This window comes from Carettochelys insculpta, chromosome 5 (genome assembly GCF_033958435.1).
Source record: "Carettochelys insculpta isolate YL-2023 chromosome 5, ASM3395843v1, whole genome shotgun sequence".
NCBI classification, from domain to species: Eukaryota; Metazoa; Chordata; order Testudines; family Carettochelyidae; genus Carettochelys; species Carettochelys insculpta.
In genome coordinates this window covers 119355235-119378017 of record NC_134141.1, presented here as the reverse complement: position 1 = coordinate 119378017, position 22783 = coordinate 119355235, and the positions used below count along the sequence as shown (strand labels likewise).

The following is a 22783-nucleotide window of genomic DNA, read 5'->3' as shown; positions in this document are numbered from 1 at the left end:
CATAGGACAGAGACACACAGAGTAAAAATATTTAATACTAATTCTTCACTCTTTTCACCTACTAACAGCTTCAGCAATGTTCTTTATTAGACCCTCACAATAGCTCTCAGAGGGTGGTCAGTACATACTATGTACCCATTTTCCAGCTGTGGCTGTGTGACTTCCCATTCATCACAGAATGAATCTATTGATAGAACCAAGGTTCTAATTCAGGAGTATCTGTGTCCAGTCTTATTCTTAAGACAGTAAATGCCTGATTCTCAAAATCATTATTTTAGCCTGTCTTTCAGAATTTACATTTTTGCACCATATTCCTACAGTGCCCTTGTGGTAGAGAAGAGAAAGGACTCAATGTAATGCTTATACGAAAAAGGATTGTTCAGTAAGGCTACAGTAACCTCAAATCATCTCTAATTCACCAGCTTCTAAGGATTCTTTCCTTATGTCAACGTTCATATGTTCTTTATGTTCTTGATTAAACAGTCATGAAAAGGGCTGTGGATTAGAGTTGGAAAAGAAAAGGTTTCTAATAACTCTATTTTTTCTTGTTCAGAATCCAAAATAACCCAAATAATCTTGAAGAGATTTATTTTATTTTTAAATAAGAGACTCCCACTAAGGGCTAAAGGCACTCACCAGGGATGTAGTAGATGCAAGCTCAAGTCTTTGTTCTGTCTGATATAGAGTAGAGATTTGGCCTTGTGTTCCTCTCATTGTTGTTGGGTGAACAAACTACCACTTATTGGCTGCTCTGGGAGGAGGGTGGGGGATCTCTCTGTTGGAGCTGTTCTGCTTTGTGTAAATAATTAAATATGAATTGGGCCACCTAAAAAGACTAGTTCTGTAGCCAGCTGTGTAGGGCACTCACTTGGGATGTAATACAGGAGCTTATACCATTCTATTGAAAAATTCCTGACCAGGTATCCTATTGACTGCCTAGTTTCTAGGTGACAGGCCTGTTTTCTCCTATAAACAACCTCCTAACATAATGGGGATTCTCACTAGCAACCACAGGCCATACCACAATAATAATAATCTTGGAACTTTTCCTTGCAACAAACCCTGTTGTCAACTCTGTCCACATATTTATTCTGGAGATATCATCACTGGACTTAACCACGTTAATTACAAGATCAGGTGCTCATTCTCTTGCACCACAGCCCATGTTAGATATTCAATCATGTGCCAGCAATACCTCTCTGGTATATACAACGCCCTTCTATTGGAAAAACTGGGCAAACACTTGGCCACAGAAAGAAGGAACACAGAGCAGATATTAGGACTCTCAATACACGCATGTCAATGGAGTGTTAAAGACCTGAGACAATATAGGAAGAAGGGTTCTTTCAAAGATGGGGTTTGCTTTTGAAACAGCTGTGTCTACACTGCTTTTTTACTTTTGAAAAGAGAATATGAAAATAAGGTACCTGATATTTAAATCTGCACCTCATTTGCATTTTTGATTTCCCTCGTTTGCATGCCTCTTTCGAAAGCCATGGAGAGTCTACACACAAAATGCATTTTGTCAACAGAAACTGTTGACAAAAAAGCTTTGTTGACACTCCGGGGGCGGGGGAGGTCCTTTTGTTGAAAGAGTGGATCAAAATATCTACCCACTTTTATGTGTAGACACAATCTGTCAATAGAAGTTTTGTCTGGATATCTCTTTCAACAGTAACTTCTTTAGACAGATGTTTCTAGTACATGTAGCCATAGAATGTCCATCATTTTATCAATAGAAATGTTATACACACATCTTCTTTGGATTATCCAAACACTCCAATTCAAAGACACCATGTTAGATAACACAATAAATTACGTTGTTAATTACAAAGCAATCAATTTTAAGTATATCTGTGTAATGAGGCATAAAAGTATTAGAAAAATGAGAATGAAACCCATCTGATACCTAATGTAAGAAATCATGATAAATTCAAACCAAAGTATTTTCTCACCACATTCTCTGTCTCACCACATTCTCTGAACAGTCTTACTGGTCAACCTTCTTAGGTAATGGCTTCCTCTTCTTTTCTTTCTCATATCGTGAGTCAATGGACACAGAGGAAAGGGTGTTGTTGAGGCATCTCCCCTTTCTTTTTACAGTCATCTTTCTTTTTCGAGAAGCATCTCCAGCTGGGAGCATGACAACAAGCAGATGGTGTGGATGGGAACTCCATGAAGTTGTTTTCTCTGAGATTTAGATTTTTCACCCTTTTCCTGCTAAAAAATAGACACTTAGCCACCACTCCCCCCCCACACACACCTTGTTTACACTGGACTGAGTATATTTCCGGGGATGGCAAACAGGTTCTCCTGGAAGGGGAGAAGGCGTAGTAGTCTGGGCTTTGAATAACAAGGTTTTCTACTGTAAATGAATCTGAACATGAACATTTTCCATTAGAACTCCTCGTTCTCTGAGTTTGGGTGGGCCAGTTCTGTTTCTTATCAAAAAAGAGAAATCTGGTATCATTTTTCAAGAGATTGTCATTTGGCCGCTGAAAACTGTTGCCCCCTGAGACCTGGCACATGTGGTTTTGGGCTTAGTTGCATTTTTATAGCTTTAATTAGAGATGGGTGAGCATTTGCTTGTGAAATTACAGATCTGTTGTAGTCCTGTGGTCTGGAACTTTCCACTGAGTATCTAAGGGCCTTGAGATGAACCTTTTAACACTGACTGTGAGAATAGCAACAGAGAAGAAGCCATGCTAGTCTATACACTATCAAAACAAAAAGCAGTCAAGTAGCAGTTTAAAGACTAGCAAAATAGTTTATTAGGTGAGCTTTCGTGGGACAGACCCACTTCTTCAGACCAATAGGAAGTGTATATCAGCAGTTGCAGATTTAGCTTTCTTCACTGTGCCTCCTCCTATTAAAGTATACTCCTGCTATCACTTTGCATTTCCATCAGAAGAAGTGGGTCTGTCCCATGAAAGCTCACCTAATAAACTATTTTGCTAGTCTTTAAACTGCTACTTGACTGCCTTTTGTTTTGACTGTGAGAAGGGTGTGGAAGTTGACCTTAAGCACATCAAGTGACATTCCTCCCCCACTTCTCCTTTCACTTTTTGGTTGAAATGCATGGAATAAATTGCTTGTGAAAGTAACAGAAAAGCAACTAAAATCCAGCGAGACCCAAAGAGGAGCAGCTTTAGGATGTAAGAACCAAAGCATTGTACTGTAAGTCTCCATCCCACAAGGAGAGTGACGTGAGGAAGAGAAGACAGTCATATTTTGGTACCTATTAGAAGAGACATGACCTAATGCCTCTGGGGACTTCAGTCGACATTTAGAGTTGATTCAGTGTAGGTGTAGGGCCAAATGTAGAGGCCACAGATCGTGAACCTCTTATCTGAGTAAATCACCATCAATTGCCATTTATCAAGATAAGTCAATGTGAAAGTCTGTTTAATACAATCACTGGCCTCATGGTGGGGATCATAGTATAGCAGGAAACCGGCCAATGGCCATGTCTACACTAACCCAAAACTTTGAAATGGCCATGCAAATAGCCATTTCGAAGTTTACTAATGAAGTGCTGAAATACATATTCAGCGCCTCATTAGCATGTGGACGGCCGCGGCACTTCGAAATTGATGTGGTTCGCCGCCACGCTGCTCATCCAGACAGGTCTCCTTTTCGAAAGGACCCCGCCTACTTTGAAGTCACCTTATTCCCATCTGCTCATAGGAATAAGGGGACTTCGAAGTAGCCAGGGTCCTTTTGAAAAGGAGCCCCGTCTGAATGAGCTGCGTGGCAGCGAGCTGCGTCAATTTCGAAGTGCTGTGGCCACCCGCATGCTAATCAGGCGCTGAATATGTATTTCAGCACTTCATTAGTAAACTTCGAAATGGCCATTTACATGGCCATTTCAAAGTTTTGGGCTAGTGTAGACATGACCAATAGGAGGTGTATATCAGCAGTTGCAGATTTAGCTTTCTTCACTGTGCCTCCTCCTATTAAAGTATACTCCTGCTATCACTTTGCATTTCCATCCCTGTCCTGAGAACATTATAGTGACACACTCCCCCTCATATGGAGGTGGTCCTCTATATATTGCCCCATTGCTTAGTATCACCCCTTGATTTTGCCTAGAATAACTACCTGTTGTCGTATGCTGATTTCCTGCTTCACATTTATTTTCATCTCTATGTATCGCCCCTATACTGTACAACCCTAAGGAATTTGGTAGGGGAAAGTATGAACACCTCTGTAGCATTACAGCACTGGAGACAGGTGACAAACATTAATTAATGAAAGTTCATAATTAATTAAAAGTCAGTAACTAATAAAGCTGTTGTTAATTCTTGCTGTGTTTACCTGAAGTGTAGAACACTACTGCCTACCTGCCTTACACTTCCTGCCCGCCTCCCCAGACACACCAACATTAAAAGCAGACTTGCATGACTCCCCTGTCCATTATTCCTGTTCAACGTGGAATTTTCATTCACACTATCCTTGAGGCAATCTCATTTGGAGGGCATCACTGAAAAAAAATCAATAAGGCTATTGATATTTGTGAAATACTTCTTATTTGTTTCCTTAAATCCAATTGCGTTTTCGGACTCGTGCTAAAATATTTACAGCATCTGTCAGAGAAAATAGATGGTTATCTCCGTGATTGTCTTTGGGACTACATTAAATCTCATAGCTGGTCTGCAACGTGCTTGGTTCTCTGGAAAACAGCAGAACTGCAGAAGCCATTATATTAATGTTGGCCTAAGCATGCCTTTTTCTGAATTAGTTTAATTCATTTTGGACACAGAGTGGGCTATTTTGGAAAAAAAATACACTCATTCTGGAATAAAAATATCCACACTCATAATTAATAAAGATAGTTTCTCTATGTTAAATTTCCATGCTACCTTAATCTGGATTAAGTTATGTGTAGACAAGTCCTATGACTGGCCCTTCCTTTTACAGTAATCAAAATGAAAAACTATAAACTGACTTTAACACTGTTTGTCATACCTTTTGAGTATTTAAAAAGCTGGAATAAAATCAATAATGCATTCTCAATTAATAAGAAGTAAAACTTTTAAAGATTTTGAGAAATGAGGGAATAGATGACTGTTTTCATCGGTAATGGATTCCAGACTTTTCATCTATTTCCTTTTTCAACCTAATTTACTACATTAATGAGTGAAAGCTGTTCCCATCTGACAGATGTTTGGTAATCTATTTCATAGAGATTGGTGTCCTCTATGCAGTTCCTGGTGGAAGGGCTTAGAACATGGGACACTAAAGCTATACAAAAGTGTTATTTCAAAATAATCCATTCCAGAATAGCTATTTCAAAACAACACGGCTGCAAGCAAGAATTCACTTCAAAATAGCACCCAGCTATTTCAAAATACACAAGGGTGTCTATTTCAAAATAATATCATTGGCTACCATTATAGTTTATTTCAAAATAACACTATTCCATGTCTTAGCAGTGCCTATTTTGAAATAGCTATTTTGAAATTGGTGTTACTCCTTCTGTAATTATATTTACAAAATTCAAAATAATGCACCAACTATTTCAAATTTATTTCAAAATAGCCATCGCATTGTGGAGATGCTATCAAGTTATTTCAAAATAATGGCTGCTATCTCAAAATAATTTTACTAGGTTGCTGTAACTTAATAGGCCTTTGTGTTGTTGGTATTAGGAGAGAGAAAGAGATCATGTGCATGGCATAAAACTCAACTACTCTCATCTCACAAAGAAGTCCCTTTCAGGATACCATTGATGCACATTTGCAAGAGCAGCTCAAGGCATCTCACACTGATTCTGCTTAAGGTGTACCTTTTCAACAATAAAATGAAAGGGAGAGTTTAACTAGCAGTAGAGATTCCATCCTTGGCAAACATTGTGACCCAGAGATAGACTTCTAAGTCACAACTTCCTTCCAAGGGGTCATAAATTTACTTCTGGCCAGTTAGCTGTGGGAATGGAATTAAGATTCCACCTATTCCTCACCACTCCCTTTCCATCTCCCCTGGATAAGGAATACACGGTTATATACCATTGTTTAATTTTGTGCTTCTAGACCCAAACTACTGGTTGTGCACATAGCTGGCTACCCCTGTATGGAGTCCAGCTCAGAATCTAGCAGTGAATACACAATCCACTTTAAAACCAGATCTGATGGATATGGTGTATATACCGCATGGGATACAGACCTAGGTGAGAAGGGAATGGTGTATACAAGAAACTTTTGGTAAAATTTATCTGCTCAGGTACCATTTCAGGAGAGAGAATATTTGGTATCTGTTGAAGGTGCATAAATAAAGATCAAGAACATAACAATTGAATCCATTGAAAACATACATTGGTAGAATATTGGTATTAGGATGAGATGAATGAAAGCAGCAGTTTATTCTTGTCTTACACACATGGCACAACATACAGAGCTGGCACAAAAAACTTACAAAACCTCATACACCATGCTTCCTCCCAAATAACTTCTATCAAGTTACAACAGCATAAGAAATCAGTTATTTAGTTACAACAGATCTTCAAACATGAATAACCTTCCATTCAGATTTTGTTTCATAAGCTACTTAGACAAACATTATTTTACATGTTCAATACAGTATGGTATCCTTAACAGAGTTCAAGGTATTCACACTGAGAATTGAATACTTCATAAAATGGCAAAATTGCTCATTTTGGGGATCACTTTTTCTCCTCTCATGCCTGGTTTATGAAGAGGTCACATTTTACTCAACTTTACAAGCTAATCAGTGCTTTAATGTAAACACAAAAATCCTATTTACAATTGTTCCAGTGTAATAAAAAGTTCTTTGCTTCCCTCCTCCCTATCTTCCCCTCCCTCCCCCCAACAGATATCATTTATCTGGTAGAAATATTAACCCTTAGGTGGCTATAGAAACTTTAAAACGTCCTTCTTTGACAACATCACATTGGATGGAAAAATGAAAGATGGCCACAGTCCTTGGCTGATTTTTTTTTCTGAAAAACAAAACAAAACAAAACAAAAAGAAAACTAACAAGGATACTCTATTTAAAAGGCTTTTTTCCATTAGGATTTAATACTAAGTGTCATCATTTGGTCACATTAATAGAGATGGTGTTCTACTTGTGCGACGGACTGTAATAACTTTATCGTTGGTTTAGTTCTATCTTATCAGCAGGTCTACACTACAAAAGATATTCAATCAAAGAAATGCAACTGCAGCTATTAGAATTGCATAGCTGGAGTTGACTTATCTTAAGTTGAATTTCTGGTGTGGCCTTACTGTGGGAGGGTGATAGGAGAAACTCTCCCATCAACTTCCATTTCTCCTTGGAACAGGGTCCAACAGCAAGGTGTACCATGGTCAATGGGGTCACCCTGTAAGTTCAGTTTAGTGCATTCCCTAGCAAATGCACTAAATCAAACTGGAAGATTGACCACAGCAGCACTGACCTTCCACTTAGTGAAAACGTATCGTATATTACATGGCCACCCATTGACTTCAGCGGAATTATTAGTGAAACATTGTTTTTTGAAATTAGTAAGGTTATTGCAACCTGGTTCTATAATGCTACCTCCTTTGGGCAAGGTTCTATCACTCTTAATTTTACTGAGTAATTGCTTACTCCATAAATTGTCCCATTGGGTGTCATTATTCATGATTAAAGTACTACTATAAAGTCCTCATTCAAAGAATACTAAGTCAAAGGGATTGTTCTTTGGCCTTAATTGGGCTTTGGTTTTGGCCCTGTTAGCAACTTCTAGCTCTGAAGTAACTAATCAATATCTAATCAAACAAACCTTTTTTTTTATTCTTATGTATGAACAATATGCAATTCTTTTACACTAAGTCTTGTAAAAAAGCATATAGAAGTTGTTTTGAAACTGATTTTATGGACCTGTATAAACATTATAATATCAAATACATTCTCAGAAAGTGGATAAAGTACTGACACAAAACCTGAAAGAACATAAACTGAATTCTTCCAGTGGTACTTTCCTTTGTTTCTTGCATATTTAACAATCCCGCTATCTCCACTTGTCACTTTATGGCCAAATTATGGTCCCTGTGGAGCCAGCAGCTAAACTTCAGTAGATGTCAAGGATCTCTTCACTGAAAATCTAATACAATATCATTGGTTAAAATGTTTTCATCAGCAGCCCCTTTCTGCAGCCCTTCTTCACTCTCCATAATACCTTAATTCACAAGCAGTCCCACTCATTTCAATGGGATTACGTGTGAGGGAAGGAGGCACTCAGCCCGAGCAAGGGTATCGGAAACTGACCCGACACTTTTTAATCCTCCGTATTTCCACCATTAATATTTGTTTAAATATTCTTCTTTACAACACTTATCATTCAAAAGGAACATAGGACAAATATTTGGAGATAACCCCATACAAAAAAGTCAGTGGTTACTTGTTTATGTTCTGTTACATTTATTCCCCCAAGCTGGCACTGTGATCACAGTTTAAATCACTTGATACATACATGTTACACAGTACAGTGAAATCATAAGGTTTCTTCCCTCTCCCTTCCCATTTTTCAAAACAATCAGCCATGAAAACATGAAAATGATTGAAATGAGGGACTACTTTCAAATTGTTCCTCTCATGTGAGTCAACAGATGTTATAATGCTGGTTTGGTCCTCCATCCTCTAATGATCTGTTATTTTTTATACATTGCAAGTAATCTTATTGATTTCAGTAGGACACCCTCCACAAGGTATAAAGTGAAACACACATGTATGTTTTAATGGGATTGGAGCTTTGATTTCTGCTACACAAAACAATACAATGCGTGTTTTCTTATTATTTATTTTTTTATTTTAGGGAAGGAAATAGGGGAAAATGGCAGACGTGAAGTTTAGATATCTCCAGCCTTTTTAGAAAATATAACTCATGAAAGACCATTCATTGCAATATTCTTCCCATTTCATTATCTTGGTAAAAATGTTTTACTTTTACTAGAAATGCTCAATAACTGTCTTGGACATAGGGAGAAGTAATTGCAGGTCATATTTATAGCATAAATCCTAACTATGCTGAAATGTGTATCCACCTTTATTGTTGGAGCCCTTTTTTATGTTTTGTTTGCTACTTTTAGAACATACTTATTTCATCCACTGTAATAATAATAATAAAAATCCCAAACAGAATATCATACAATAATTCACACACCTAACAACAATTTGCACCTGATGTTATATGCAAAACAAGTTGTTGAAAATGTCTTGTATTTGGGTTGATGAAAGCATAAGTACCCCTACAGTTCGGAAAATTGGTTGACTTTCCATAAGGGAAGGTTTCTAATGCAATGATAAACCAAAGAGAACACTCTTCCTGCCACTCATGTTTTCTCACTTTTTAGACTTAAAAAAATCCTGTCCCTTGATCTAGCTATATATATTAATGAGGTTATCATCTTCTGCATGGAGTAGTAATCTATAGTTTCCAGTGATTTATTCATTAAAGATAGACTGCGCTTATTGAAGTTTACACTACTTCACAAGTCTATTATCATGTAAACTCCAGCAGAATATGAATAACATATGATATTATGTCAAGTTTCTATGGATTGGAAAGAACTTTGTTTAATGTGAAAATTTAGTTGCCTTCCAGTTTGATAATTCAATTCAGTCTTAACAAAAAGATGTCTTGTTATAAGACTTTAATTATGGGTCACAAAGAAAGAAAACTGCTCCTTGCCTATGGAAACATTGTTTAAATTCCAACCCATTTCTAGACTGCTAACCATCACACAGCATATGCCACTTGGCAATTTGTCTCCTAGGATATTCACAAATTTCCTTCCAGTGCTCTCCACTTGTTCCTTCTGCTGAAGCTCCCAAGGTTAACCGGCCAATGATCTCATTCCTGGACCCCCTATCTGAATCCAAAACCAAAAATTCAATGCTGATATCTTCTAGGCCCTCACAAGGAATGTCAAAGACAAACAATTCGTTGAATACTGCATTAGGGGTGCATTTCTTCACATGGGTTTTCTTCTTAGAGATTCTCTTCTTAGCATGGTAGAGGTTTACTTTAACATAAGGATCTGCAATGATAAGCAATAAAAAAAAAACATTATTGACTGTTGTCCGATAGAAATTCATGGATCATGTGGAAGGTACTATACATTCTACAAATATAATGACAACACAATGAGAGTTTGCCACAAACAAGTAACTGTTAAAAAAAAAAAAGATTGCAATGGGAAAACTTCACACTGTGAGGGCAGCAAACTTTTCACCCCATGGCATCAGCAGCTTTGGTAAATATTAAAAACAAAACAAAACAAAACAAAACAAAAAACCTGAAACTTGATCAACTGAAGCATAACTGGTAAATGTTAGATCTCATTCTTTTTTACAACATCAAGGAAAAAAACCCTCTACTTGTATCCTGGCAGAAATGCAAAACTCTAAATCTACGTTTCATATGAAGTATATATTCACATTTATTTGCATGGGATAAGCCACATCTTAATGAGAATTGTGCAAATAAATATAGGAAAAAGAGAACAGAAAAAAAATCTTGAAGGACTGACTGAATTGACAAAATATATTCTGAATGTAACTCCTGTGATTTGAATGCACTTCATTTCACCCTGTACATTTTAACTTGGTTATTTTGAAGCAGCAATTCCTTATGTGGAGAGGAATTTGTTGATCCGCTATATATGCTCTGATTTTTGCAAGTTGATGTCTGCTTTTCATCATTGGCATAGAATGAAGTAGCCAAGTCAAAATGTTCAATTTGGTCCGTATTTTATTAATCTTGTATATTGACCCAACGTGGTCCTTTTTTCAACAGCTTTCAAGGTTTGCTTGGCTCTTCTTCATCCACTGACTTGATATACATTTCTACCATTCAGCAGAGCTAACCACCAACCTCATCCAGAATTGCTGAGCTCAAGACATCAAATTGGAAGAGCTGATGGTGACAAATGAACTTGTCAATTTGGCCTCATCATAAATGTCACAGAAATAAACAATGATCGTGCAGCACATATTCAAGTACAGTATGATAGTGACACGGGAAGTTAGAATGCATTTTCACTTTCATACTATGCTCTCATAACTAATCAATGCTTTAGGAATGAACTTAAAATAATTAAATAAGCAACTGGCTTTTTGAAGAACAAACACCACCCCAGCTTTCTGTGTACCAAAATCAGTACCTGTCAAAGTGCTGCAGAGTGCTCTTGATCTCTGGCCAAATAAACACTGCAGGGCACCATCTCCCAGCCACATGTAAGTCTAAACTATCCAGTTTGCTTCTCCTAGCTCTACCAGCAGCTTTTCAAACTACTTATCAGGAGGTTTGGTTGAGATGCTGGAGCATCATATGAGGTGTGTATGGAATCTCCTGAGTGAATCACTTCCTATCTTGCTGAAAATATAATGATAACCAATTGCTTATCTGATCACATTGGTACTCTCATATGATGGTCTTTTCGTCAGGACTTGCACCTGATTACCTGAGACTTTCCTTGCCTTCCTGGACTATGCTGACACAACTGAGATAAGAACAGTCCAGAGCATTTTATTGAGAAATTAAATTATATCAGAGTGCCCAATCCTTGATATGCCCTTATTCTTATTCTTTTAAAATAAGTTGAATAAATAGTACATAGTGTCAGTCTGCCTCTGTGCATTCCTACCATTGATTTTAATGGCAGTCCTATAGAAAGAGAGAGTAAAAATACAGAACTGTGAAAATTGATTGCAATGCCAGCTTTTCCTTAGTGTAGTCCAAGGATACTGCATTACAATGCATGCATATCACGTTGCAAATGGCTTATCTTACATTGCAAAGACCACATGTTGGGCCAGATTCAGGGCTAATGTAACTCTTTAACTTCCCTGAAGCTCTGTTGAATTGTGACCATTGAGGGTTTTTCTTAGTAATAGACCCTTGTAGATTATCTGTTATTTACTATAAACCTATACTTCTGCCATATTTCCCAACACAATATCCTGATGATAACACAGGAGTTCTACCAAGGAAAAGGGCAAAGCTCATTGATTTCATTGAGAAGGAAAGTTATTCCACAGCAACTGCTAAGGTACTTCATTTCTTGGAAAACACAAATTAGGAACAATCTCATAATATTTGTCACATGGAACTAAAAATATTACTTTTCTCTGTGACTAATGAAAGAGTTAGTTGCAGATCATGTATGCCATGAATACATGGGTAATAGTATTTGTTTTTACAAGTCTGCTTATTGTAGAATGATAAATAAAGTTAGTACCTGATAATCCTGAAACATCAGCTTTGGGCAGATGTCTGGCTTTTAAAACAACCACGGTTAGAGTATTTGTTGTGGATTGGTAACAGAGAGAGATCAGTAATTCTCCACGGCCAGTAGACTTCTAAGGAGATGAAAAGAGAAGATTGATGAGCACATACTTTGGTCATTGTCTTCCTTATGAAATAGAGTCCTTAGTATACTTTTTAAAAAAGTCATAGGAGACCAGATCCTGCTACACATTGATGTAGCTGTAAAGGAGCTATTTAGTAGGCAACAGTAATAGTGGTATCATACTGCTATGTTGCTTTTTGTTTAAACACTTGATATAATGTATTTTGCTTGCAAAACTTTGTCACTGGCTTTCTAGTAAGCTGATCAGTAAGGCACGATGAAACCATAGATGCTTGCAGAAATAAATCTTAGTAAAAAGAAAGGATGATAAGCAGAACTAAAACAGAAAAGGTATATCAGACACATGCAATTCACTAAAATCCGTAATGAAACCCTGTAACAAAATTTTAATGAAGTGTTGATCCTAATACTCATTGGAGGGAAGAAGTAAGAAATCAGGATTATTCTGTATAATTATTTCATTTGAATTTGCAAGAACAATGGATTCACTTCAAGAGAAGCAAAGGTAAGAAATAGGGACTCAAAAGGTCAACTCTCTTTATTATACATAATAACAATGAGATGATTACAGAACCGTTGTGCTGAAGCATTAGAACTATAAAATACTGATACTACTGATAGAAATATTGGCTGGCAGACATTAATTCAATTTGATGTAATGTTTGATCTTTTGAGAGCAATTACATTAACATCAATACACATGCCAAATCCTCAGAAAAGTCTGGTGGGTATGATTCATTTGTGATCATTTTGAAATATCTTTTCTTTCTGAACCTAGATATAAAACACAGGGCTAAATTCTGGACCCCACTGAAGCCAACCGGAGTTCTGTAAATTTCAGTGGGGACAGGATTTTATATCCTTTTATTTGTAGAGCTTCAACCTGTATTACAATACTTAAGATACAGGATCATAACCCAAATGTCAAGTAATAAAGTTTTAATCAAACAGTATATTCAACAGTGTAATTTTGGACTGGTTATACGTTTTTGGCCTGGAAAGGGCCAATCCAAACATTCTTGTAGTCAACTGAGAGATTCCTATTGACTTCAGTTTGAGTTGAGTCATGTCATAATTACTCATTGTGGGTACACAATGGAAAAGAAGCTGTGCATTCTGTTCTTGCAAGCCTGATTAATTTGGGTCAGGGCCTGCTGACCTAACATAAGTGCTTCCATTGAAGTAAATTGGACCAACTGCGTAAGAAAACAGGATTTGGTACATTGGTAATTTCCTATAACGAGCTCACTGGAGTGATCATTGATTGCACTTATATTCTTGTTTCCTCATAACGTGAAAGTTTCTCATGGTTTTTATGATCATCTCTATCCCTGCTTTTTCTACTAATAAAAATAAAATATACTAATAAAATAATAACATAATAATAAAACATACAAACACAGTACTTTCAAAGATATTTTAAATAGATTACCCTAACATTTCTTTTGATGATCTCTCTGTTCATTAGCATCCTTCCCTCAGACAATTCAATTCCTCCAAGTGGAAAGAGGACTTCTCCAATTACGTCATCTCTGGAAAACCTGTCAAAGCTCAAGATCAGAAAGTGAAGGATTAAATCTTGGACTTGGCTGTAGGGGATTCCATAAAATGTGAAGGTTTCATCAAAAGCTGGATCTAAGGTTTTTCTCAGCACTCTGGTTTTCACCTTGTGCTTCTTCTCAGGTAAGATTGTCATTTTGATGTAGGGATCAGAAGTCATTGACTGCTCATCCATTGCCGGCAATCCACGTGCCTCTTTGATGTTCACCACAAATGCCTTCTTCTCAAAGTTGTACTCTAAGGAGAAAAAGAGAGTCCCTAACTTGTCCTGTTTCTCTTCAGAAGACAGTGAAGTGTTGGACTTGGTGCTCTCAGGGGATATTGAATCTTTCTCTTTTTCTGGAAAGTGCTTTGGAGTTAAGTTCTCAAGATCTGGAGAGCTCTGGATTTTGGGTGTTGTTTTGGAGAAATTGCCATTCAAATCTCTCTTCTCCAGGTCAAGGTGAAGAGAATTCTTTGGCATCACTGATTTGCTTTTCTCTTCACTTTTGTCATCTGCTCCAAATTTTTTCTTACTGTTGAGGTTCTCTGGATAAATGTCAACCCCCTTCAGCACATGGACAAATTTGTAGGGAGGAGTTTTGTTGGATTTGGAAGATTTACGCTGGCAGCAGATCCAAGCGAAAAGGGAGACTGTGAAGACAAGGCCAAAAGCACTAAAGATCCCAACCACTGTAGGAATTTCATCTGTAAATTAAATTAATATTAATAAACACGTAAAAAGCCATGCTTAGGATAATGATGTAATACATTCTAAAATACACTTAAAAGAGGGGACACTAGCAGCAACCTAGGAGGATTGAAATATTTTTGGTTCTGCACATTGCAAAGACTCTGTGTATATTTTTCGCCACCTGCAGGTATAAATGTGTAGCCACAAAGCAATGACTCTTCCTGGTAGTACTTTTCCACTTCCAATAAGTGTAGCTACTTATTGTAATTTATTGCTCATTTCTTGTTAACAGCAGAGTAATTGGGAAGGAAACAGAAGGACAATATAATATCATTAATAATGATTCTGAAGAGGCTCCTCTCTTCCTCCTAGGTTCATGTACAACAACTATATTGTTATGCACTCTGCAGACAAAACACTTTCAGTTCCCTCCTATACTTTCTGCACTGAGTTGCCAGGATTTTGTTGTTTAAACAGAATCTAAAATATGCGTTACTTTTATAAGCCTTCTACATTTTATATTGTTTCTTGCACTCCTCTGTGAATTGAATGAGATAAATGTCTTGTATTCTGATCTCATAGCTGGTTAGAGGTATTTCATGAAGATGCTCAGTTTAATTTAATGGAATGGTATTTGACACTTTTTTCAGAGTCACTCTTGCAGGAGTGACTCCTTCAAACTCAAGATAATATAATATAATATAATATAATATAATATAATATACACATACTCTTTTTCTTGCCATCTGAACATTATACATTAATGTTCAACTTCAAAAACAAGAAAACCCACCATATTACTGTCTATAAATTATTGAACTTATCTGACTATTAATCAAAGTCATGGAGCATTTAAAAGCAAAAGAGGGAAGATTTTTCTTTCTTTTATAGTGTTCCATTAGATCTTATATTATGACAAAAACATTAGAGTTAAATTGCTCTCCAGTGTTCCTATGAATCATACATTTGAAAATTACATTCCAAAGAGGAGGGATGTGCACGTGTTAGTCTCTCACTTGGCAAGGGCATAAAGGGGTTCCATTTAGCGCACATCCGTATTATTTCATAAGCATGCAATGAAGGGCCAAAAGAGCACAACTAACTGAAAATCCAATTTGCCCCATAAGTAATGCAAATTTTAAGAATATGCCAATCAGAGCTAAATCCTCATCACCTTAAGAGTGAGGAACTAGTAAATGTTAATTGATGGGATTTTGTATGAATAAATGTAATTGTGCTCTTTATGTAAGAGTGCTGGTTCTTTAATACGTGATTAGCAGAACTTACTGGTTGAGAAAGAGTACATGTGCCCTATAAGTTTTGTATAGTTAAAGGCTAGGCAGATTCAAGTAATTTCCATGTACAGTCATATCTTCTTTATTGGCAGTGACTGAGAAAATAGCACTACAAAGATATCAGGAGACAAACTTCCAGCAGACAAAAGGTTAGGCCTGCCTCTTCATTTCTTCCAAGAGTTGTGTCATTTTCCCTTCTACCCTTTCAATGCATCACTCATTATAATTAAACAAAAGATCTCAGTAAAATGACTGAAAATGACATATTTGATCAGTAAGTGAATTCATTTTTTATATTAAGCACATGGCACTAAGGTTAGACAATTTCTTAGGGTGCAGAAGTGGAAATTGCTTAAGATGCAATAGGAAAGAACATGATATGATATTATAATTATTAACACAACTTGAAAAGGTTTTAACTATCAGTTGGCATTTTTGTAGCACTTTTCATTAGATCACATTTAGATTGACTGGTCATCAAAGTGTGAATAATATTATATATTACATATATAACCTTTGATAGCAATGATAGGAGAAAATTAGTATGTAATATTACTTATCTTAATTACATAAGTCACCAGGTGAGCCAGATGGCACAAATGAAGTTAGAAACACCCTGGTGGATGGTGTAGGCAGGAAGAAGAAATGGTAAATGACATTGCTGTACACTTACTGCTATTAGGTAACAACCTGTATTTGTTGCTATATGGTAAATCAATTGCCCAGACATTCAGAAATGGCAGATTTCTTTAAAATGAAGTCTATTAATACTAGATCAGATCAGAATCACAGCAACACAGATGTAAAGCTGAATTCATGCCACTTAAATCAAGGGAGTGTACTCAGATTCACACTCATGCTAGAAAGAATATTTTGTAAAGGATACTCCAGAAATATTTTCTTTCATAAACAATGATAGATAGATAGATAGACAGATAGATAGATAGATAGATAGACGAAGGTTTATTCAACTTCCTTTCTGTAATAAAAATTAACCCTATATTCAACAGAAAAATGTTGAACTTAAACATTGTTATTATTACTATTAATAGTAGTAGTAGTAGTAATACTATTAATCCTATCATGCTAACATCTGCTGCACCTAGATTTATGTAAAATAAGTTGGGATATCACACATTTAGCCCCCTAGCAATACCAATTAAATGAACATATGTGTGTTTTGATGAGATTTCATATGCCAGTCGTCTTTAAGGAAACAGGCTTGAAAGCTATTACAAATGATTCTGGAAAATAATTTCAAATATACTAAAACAACTCAACTCTGGAATGTGCTCGCCTTAGGGGAGATGGAGGAAATAATCGAGGTATCTCTGCTACACTAAAAGTGCTAATGGGCTGCAATAAGAAAATTAGGCATCTATGAACTTCTAAGACTTCAAAGAATAGATTGAGTGCTGAAATGATTCCCCTGAAAGAAACACAGGGAGGCTGTGGGTAGAGGTTAGGCAAGCTTGCATGCATAAGCTTAGTTGGAATGGTAGCTCTCCCAAGATCATCAGCTGGAAGGTTCGTACACATACCCAACCCGCTCTAAGCCTAAGGGTGGAAATTGCCTGGTACTATAAGTTTGGAATGGAACTTGCTTACCAAATTCTTCTCGGTTAGCTGAAATCGGAGCCATTTTTGCTGCGTGCTCTGTCCAAGGTACTGAAAGCGAGTCCCCTTCTCAGCCCAGCTATTAGCTTGCGCGAACCCAACGCAGCCTTATTTTCCAGGGCGATGAAAACACAAGCATGAAAGCTCGGGAAGGCTCAGGAGGAGGAGGCTATGCGGGAGGGGAGGAGGGGAGAGAGCTGTTAGACCTTCCCACTTCACAGCGATTTGCAGCCCCCTTCCTGTTTTGGCTCTTCTGAATAGCTCCGCTCGCAGACTGAAGACGTGGTTGAAACCCAAATTGACGCAATCCTGACGCTACAGGGCTGAAATCAGCACCTTCGCCCCCCCACCCCCCACCTCTCCTGGGCATTCAGCACACTATCATCAATTATTTTAACTGCTCTGCTGCAAGAGACAGGCTCCCATCCTCAGCCTGACACAGAGAGAGATGCTAATTCCCACAGCCGAGCATGCCCTTGTCTAGTCCACAGCCGGGTGATGCTCTAGGAAGTATTATTTATTCATCTGATATCCCGGTTGCAAGGATGTAGAGAGTTGGAAGGGATATAAAGTCCTAGACTCAAAGGACCAAGCTCCAAACGTGGTTTCCCTTTATTTGATACCACGCATATAACTGAGCTGAATCACTGACTGCCCTGTGTCTACTGCCCCTTCCCCCTTGGAAGTGCAAAAAACAAACAACAACAAAAAAACCACTCTTCTCCTCTCCTGAACTTCTCCTAACACGATTACCCCTCGGAGACCCTTCTCCTGGCTGTCCTTCGGTCTGGATAAAAGCTAGGTCTGCCCTGATCCTAACAGTTTAGAATCTAAATCTCTGGACTTATGCTGAAAAAACCAAAAGTCTAATGCTTACACAGCCACAACGGCTCCTTAATCTGCAACCGTGCTGGAAAACCTGGCCCCCGAACCCGGCTGGATCATCCAGCCAAGGTGTGGTTCTCTTCCAAATTTTGCTGCATGAGTGGTGACCTAGTGGAGGTCCTCCTACTGCAACCAAATCCACAGACAGAGAGACCGTGCTCCAGCTCCCTGAATCTCATCTTGACATTTCACTTACCACCGCGCAAATGCTGCTGTTCGACGACAGGACAAATGGGGCCGCTCCTAACTCCAGCAAACTCAGTCAATCACGCAGGAGACCGCACTGGATCAGTCTGTGGGGCGCATAATTCCAGTCCCACTTCGTAAACAAAGACCACGTTTAGCTGCTTCTGATGCACTTTCAAAACCCTTCTCCGTACCCCTCCCCCACCTGACAACACACACTTGCAGCTGTTCTGCAGAAACTTAAATCCAGGAGAGACTCTGCAGTATCTCGTCAAATTTTGGCGAAAGCCACAGAAATCACAATAAATACTATGGGTGGCTGTGCCTCAACTTTACCACCTACAGAAACCTGGACAACAACACATGCTGGTTTAAGAATGTGACAAAACTTTCATTTGGTCTCTCTGTTGATATTAACAATGTATAGTCCATGTTTGAGTACAATGAGAGGCAGGATCGAGTACAGCAGGCTTGAATTTTCCATTCCTTCCTCTTTTGTTAATGGTATTTTCCCCTATGTTGGCCATCCAAAATTTAGACTTGTTCAAAAGTATGTGCATGGGGAAACAACTGCCTTTGATACTATGCTCCAGAGCTTCCAGCTAAGCTTCCAGCCAGGATCAAAATATACTGGGTCTTTACACAAATTTAACTGGAGAAAATATGGGTGCTATCCCTCATCCAGTATCAGTAGTTCTCTCTCTCTCATGAAATTTGGAAGAATCTTTGTTTGCTTAGGGACTATGGAGCACATGGAACTGCCAATTACTGACTGTCAAAGGTTTCTTTCCCTTCTGGTTTCCTAAAAACCATGGCACTCAACTCCAGATATGTACCCTGTTAAAGACTTACACAGTTTGCAAGGGGCTGGGGACCACTTTCTTCAAGCATTTATTCTCTTTCCCTGAATGGAAAAAAAAACTGGTAAAATGGGGGCCAAGAGAGATAGATTTTGCAAGAGATTAGATAGTTCATCCATTTCCTTCCTGGCCTTTTATGGATTATCAATATTATTAATTGATATTATTTTTTCTGGAAGTGCCCAGAGACCAATCAGGCTGCAGCCCAATTGTGCTGAACTCTGTGTAAAACCGTAGTAAATGGCAGCCTCTACCCTTACTTTTATCTGAGGTGTGTATGTATATGGCTCATTCAAACACTTTAGAAGGGGCTTCTTTCACCATCCTGATTCCCATACCTTAGAGCTTGCTAGATTGCTCGTACTGAAAGAGCTAGTGATCATGGTTAGATAATCAGCTATTTTACGTATATCATCAAACATTTATTCCCACAGAAACCGACTTTTATAACATGCCAAAAAGCATCACTTACAACAGCCATGATCCTTCCACAGTTCACTATATGGCTACACTTAGCTCAGCATGTCACAGAAAATTCCAAAGAAGCAGGGCAAGCATTGAGATTCAGGCAAACATTGAGACAGATGTGCTGTTTATTCCCCGTGTTGTACAAGCACCATCTAGTGTACACCATAGATCCATTCCCATTTCTGAGGAATGACACACATGTACACAGTTATGTAAACATGCATAGAACTATACAGTAAGATAACTGATCTGTTGTTTCCATGCTGTACTTAAATGGCAAAAAGAAGGTCAGTCTTTCTATTTGTTACATATCAGATAAGCCCCATCCAACACTGGGTACATTTTCTCTCCTTGTGGTTGGACGTTGTTAAAAATGCCCACCCCCCCGCCCTTTCTGCAAAAACATTGTGAAGGTTTTAGCAGATATTTGCATTTTTGCAGCACATTTTTGTAAAAATGGGAGAAATCTCATTTTTCAGTCTATACTCCCTGCCCTTAAATTGATAAGCAGACAGATGATTATGATCTGAATACATAAACTGAGACACAGTTAGCACAAAGTCAGGGAAAACTGTTTGAGATCTTAGCCAGTGTACTAACTTAAAGTGATTTCCTGCGAAAAACGTACAGTCTGGCTGACTGCATCACAATAAGCTTTCTCGTGCTTCTGGAAAACAGATTATCAATACACAGGCATGCGCAGCGCACGCTCCAGCTGCTGTGAGCCTAGGGAGCCTAGTTACTAAGCAACAGCAGACCATACAGTTCCCAAAACAGACAGACCTCAAATGATCATCTGGAGCTGGGAAATAATTGTTTTCCCTCCCTTCCCCACTTATGAACAGTTACTGTGCTTCAGAAGCAAAAAGATTGGCTTCCTCATTTAAAAATAAAAACAGCCATTATCTGAAAATGTAAAATAAACCTCCACAGTTTATATATAGAAGATAAAAATGGAAACAAGCCTTTGCCATCCCAAAGTGTATTTTTCCTGCAGCTACACACTGAGGCATTATGTACACATAGGCTATGGTTACACTAGTGAGTTTTGCCTACAAAAGCCTGGTTTTGTTGGCAAACTTGTGGACCATGCACACACAACATATGTTTTGTAGACAGTATGTTGACAAAAGTTGGCACTTCCACCAACAACCTTCAGCCTCTCCCAGATGAGGAAGAGCACCTTTTCTTGACAGGTTCTGTCAACAAAAAAAGCTGTGTGGGTGGTCTGTGGAGGCTCCTCTTGACAGACAGCGTATCCAGGTCAATAGGCAGCCCTGTCTGCTGTGCTTTTGGGTGCCTGTTTTGTCAGGAGAGTGGCCAGGCAGTCCAGCTGCTCTGTCAACAGAACAGAGTGCTCTTCCAATTAGCTCTGTGTGTGGCCACACTCTGTCAACAGAAGTTTTATCAGGAAATCTCTTCCAACAGTGACTTCAGTTGACAGATCTCTGCAGTATAACCATAGCCTTAGAGTTTCAATGTGATTTCCAACCCCTGCAGACAACACTATAAGGTCCAAGTGGGTTTGTAGTCAGTTTGGCTAGCTATTGCTTGACACTGACCAAGCCACCATAGCTACAGTATTTAGCATGCTAAATTGTTTGTGTCCACAAAAGATGGGAATCACGTACCTTGGCCATGTCTATATGGCCCATTAGCATAATGCTGCTGCTGCCAGCACAACACAAAAGCTGGTTCAAGAAATTACAAATGGAGGTCCATTTGCAAACTCACACAGCTAATTAGCATACCCATGTGAGATTTCATTGTCTGCAGAGGGGGGTGCTGGCAGTACAGAGGTTGTGTAGACATGCCTCTGCTGTCTAAACCCCCTCTGTCACCAGTCCCTTATCCCTAATTTTTTTCAGGCATAAGGGGACGGCAGCAGAGGGGCATCAGCTAGAATTACAAGCATACATTCATTCTCTTCTGTTCCTCTCTTTCTGTCCCTTGGCATACCATTTCTCTTCCAGTATGCACCAGAATGCTCACCATATCAGGTGATCAGAATCCCACCCTACCTCAAATAAGAATAATCTATGGGTTTGTCTACACTGCTACCTTCCTTGGAAGGAAGGATGGTAATTAGGCTGTTGGGAGTTTACTAATCAAGTGCTGAAGTGCATACACAGCACTTCATTAAGCAAATTCCTCCCCCGCAGCAACTTTGAAGTTTTAAACTTGCAGTGTGTCTGGCCACAGCTCACCTGCCGGTACTTCAAAGTGCTGGGGCAACTTGGAAGTCCCTCTACTCCTTTGAGTCTAAAACTCAAGTTTAAAACTTTGAAGTTGCTGAAGGTGGGATTTGCTTAATGGATTTCATTAGTAAACTCCCAACAGCCTAATTACCATCCTTCCTTTCAAGGAAGGTGGTAGTGTAGACAAGCCCTATAAGTACCATTAGGCTACCACGACAAGGCTGCCTTATTTCAAAATAAACTATTATGGAATATCCATTCTTTTTTACGAATAAAGGTTCTTTCAAAAATGGGGTTTATTTTTGAAAAAGCCCTGTCTACACTACTTTTTTCCTTTCAAAAGAATCTCATCTGAAAAGAGATTATGCAAATGAAGGATGAAGTATATAAATCAGTGTTTCATTTGCATGTCTAAGTTCCCTCATTTCCATTCCTTTTTCAAAAGAGAAATGCAAGTGTAGACACAGCCAGAGGGAATAGCGCTTATTTTTAAATAGCTGTTTCAAAGTAAGTATCCTATGACTAAAGAGCACCTATTTCAAAGTAGTTATCACAAGATAGGTGCTATCCCTCCAATGTATAATTGGAGATACATATCTCCTAGAACTACAAGGGGACCTTGGGAGGGCATCTAGTCCAGTCCCCAGAACTCTTGGCATGACCAAGCACCATCCCCGACATCCATTT

At 38.3% G+C, this 22783-nt stretch overlaps 1 protein-coding gene across 1 annotated transcript; it reads right to left on the bottom strand.

Annotated features, from left to right (window-relative positions):
• Positions 1-9712: 9712 nt before the first annotated feature.
• Positions 9713-17524, bottom strand: SYT4 (synaptotagmin 4). Its single transcript, XM_074994363.1, has 4 exons — positions 17491-17524; positions 13787-14601; positions 12223-12343; positions 9713-10020 (listed from the first exon to the last, which is right to left on the bottom strand). Exons 1-4 carry the CDS (start codon positions 17522-17524, stop codon positions 9713-9715), a joined length of 1278 nt encoding a protein of 425 aa, XP_074850464.1.
• Positions 17525-22783: the final 5259 nt, after the last annotated feature.